This window comes from Rhincodon typus, unplaced genomic scaffold (genome assembly GCF_021869965.1).
Source record: "Rhincodon typus isolate 14 unplaced genomic scaffold, sRhiTyp1.1 hic_rhity00010058, whole genome shotgun sequence".
Classification (NCBI taxonomy): domain Eukaryota; kingdom Metazoa; phylum Chordata; class Chondrichthyes; order Orectolobiformes; family Rhincodontidae; genus Rhincodon; species Rhincodon typus.
The window spans coordinates 4,538-5,688 of record NW_025975696.1 but is presented as its reverse complement, the minus strand read 5'-3'; the positions used below and the strand labels follow the sequence as shown (position 1 = coordinate 5,688).

Below are 1,151 nucleotides of genomic sequence, written 5' to 3'. Positions count from 1 at the left end.
CTCTCTCTCTCTCTCTCTCTCTCCCTGCAGTGTCACCGTGCCCGCTGCGATGGACGCTCTGCCCGGGTGGAAGCTGCGTCCCCTTGCCGGCCGAGTGCGGCCCACCTCGACGGGACCCGCACCCCCCCTCCCCCTCCCCCCCTCCCCTGGTGGGCAGGGGAGGGGCGTGCCGGGGCGGGGTCCTCTCCCTGCGCGGCTTCTTTGGTTCCTTCGGGCCCCGGGGCTGCACGGGGGGAGGGTCCCGGCGATGCGAGTGCGCGTGGCTGCTCGACACGGGCGACCCCCGTCCCCTGGTGCTTACCTTCGCCAGGATGAGACTGGGGGCGGGCGACCGGCTGGAGGTGTGGGAGGGGGCCGGGGGGAGGCTGGTGGGGGCGCTGGGCGGGGAGAGGGCGAACGGCCAAAAGCCCAATGTTGGGGGTGCGGGGGCCACCTTGCGCACCGAGTCCGGCTCGGCCCTGGTGACCTACAGGGGGTCCGAGGGGGGCTTCAACGCCACGTACCAGGTGAAGGGCTACTGCGCTCCCTGGCAGAGCCCGTGCGGGGACGGGGGGGCCACCGACTGCTACTCCCCGGGGCAGAGGTGCGACGGGGTGTGGCACTGCGAGGGGGGCCGGGACGAGGAAGGGTGCCCCCAGTGCCCAGCCGGGAGGTACCCCTGTGGGAGGCACAGCCGCCTCTGCTATGGCCCCGGGGACCGGTGCAACTACCAGACGTATTGCCCCTCGGGGGAGGACGAGGGGCACTGTGCCCGATGCCAGCCGGGTTGCTTCCGGTGCGGGGACGGGAGGTGCATCTTTGAGACGTGGGTGTGCGACAGTCAACACGATTGCTCTGATGGCGCCGACGAGCTGTGGTGCCGGGCCTCGCTGCCCAGGAAGGTGGTGACCGCTGCCACCGTGGGCAGCCTGGTCTGCGGCCTGCTCCTCGTAGTGGCCATGGGCTGCACCTGCAAACTCTACTCACTCCGCAGGAACCAGTACAGGTAAAGGGGAGCCTGATCCAGGCTCGCACCGCGCACAGGGAGCTTTACCCTGTATCTAACCCCGTGCTGTCCCTGTCCCCGGGGAGTGAGAGATGGGGGTGGACAGTGTAGAGGGAGCTTTACTCTGTATCTAACCCCGTGCTGTCCCTGTCCCTGGGAGTGTTTG

General features: G+C 69.8%; 1 protein-coding gene across 1 annotated transcript in view; it reads left to right on the top strand.

The window, feature by feature from the left end:
* LOC125482421 (low-density lipoprotein receptor-related protein 10-like) overlaps window positions 1-1,151 on the top strand; it is a gene marked incomplete at its 5' end in the record, with an annotated part of 5,671 nt that overhangs the window by 2,006 nt on the left and 2,514 nt on the right. The window contains one exon of the mRNA XM_048594495.1: window positions 31-985. Coding sequence (XP_048450452.1) covers window positions 31-985 — 955 coding nt within the window. The remainder of the gene's footprint in view (window positions 1-30; window positions 986-1,151) is intronic.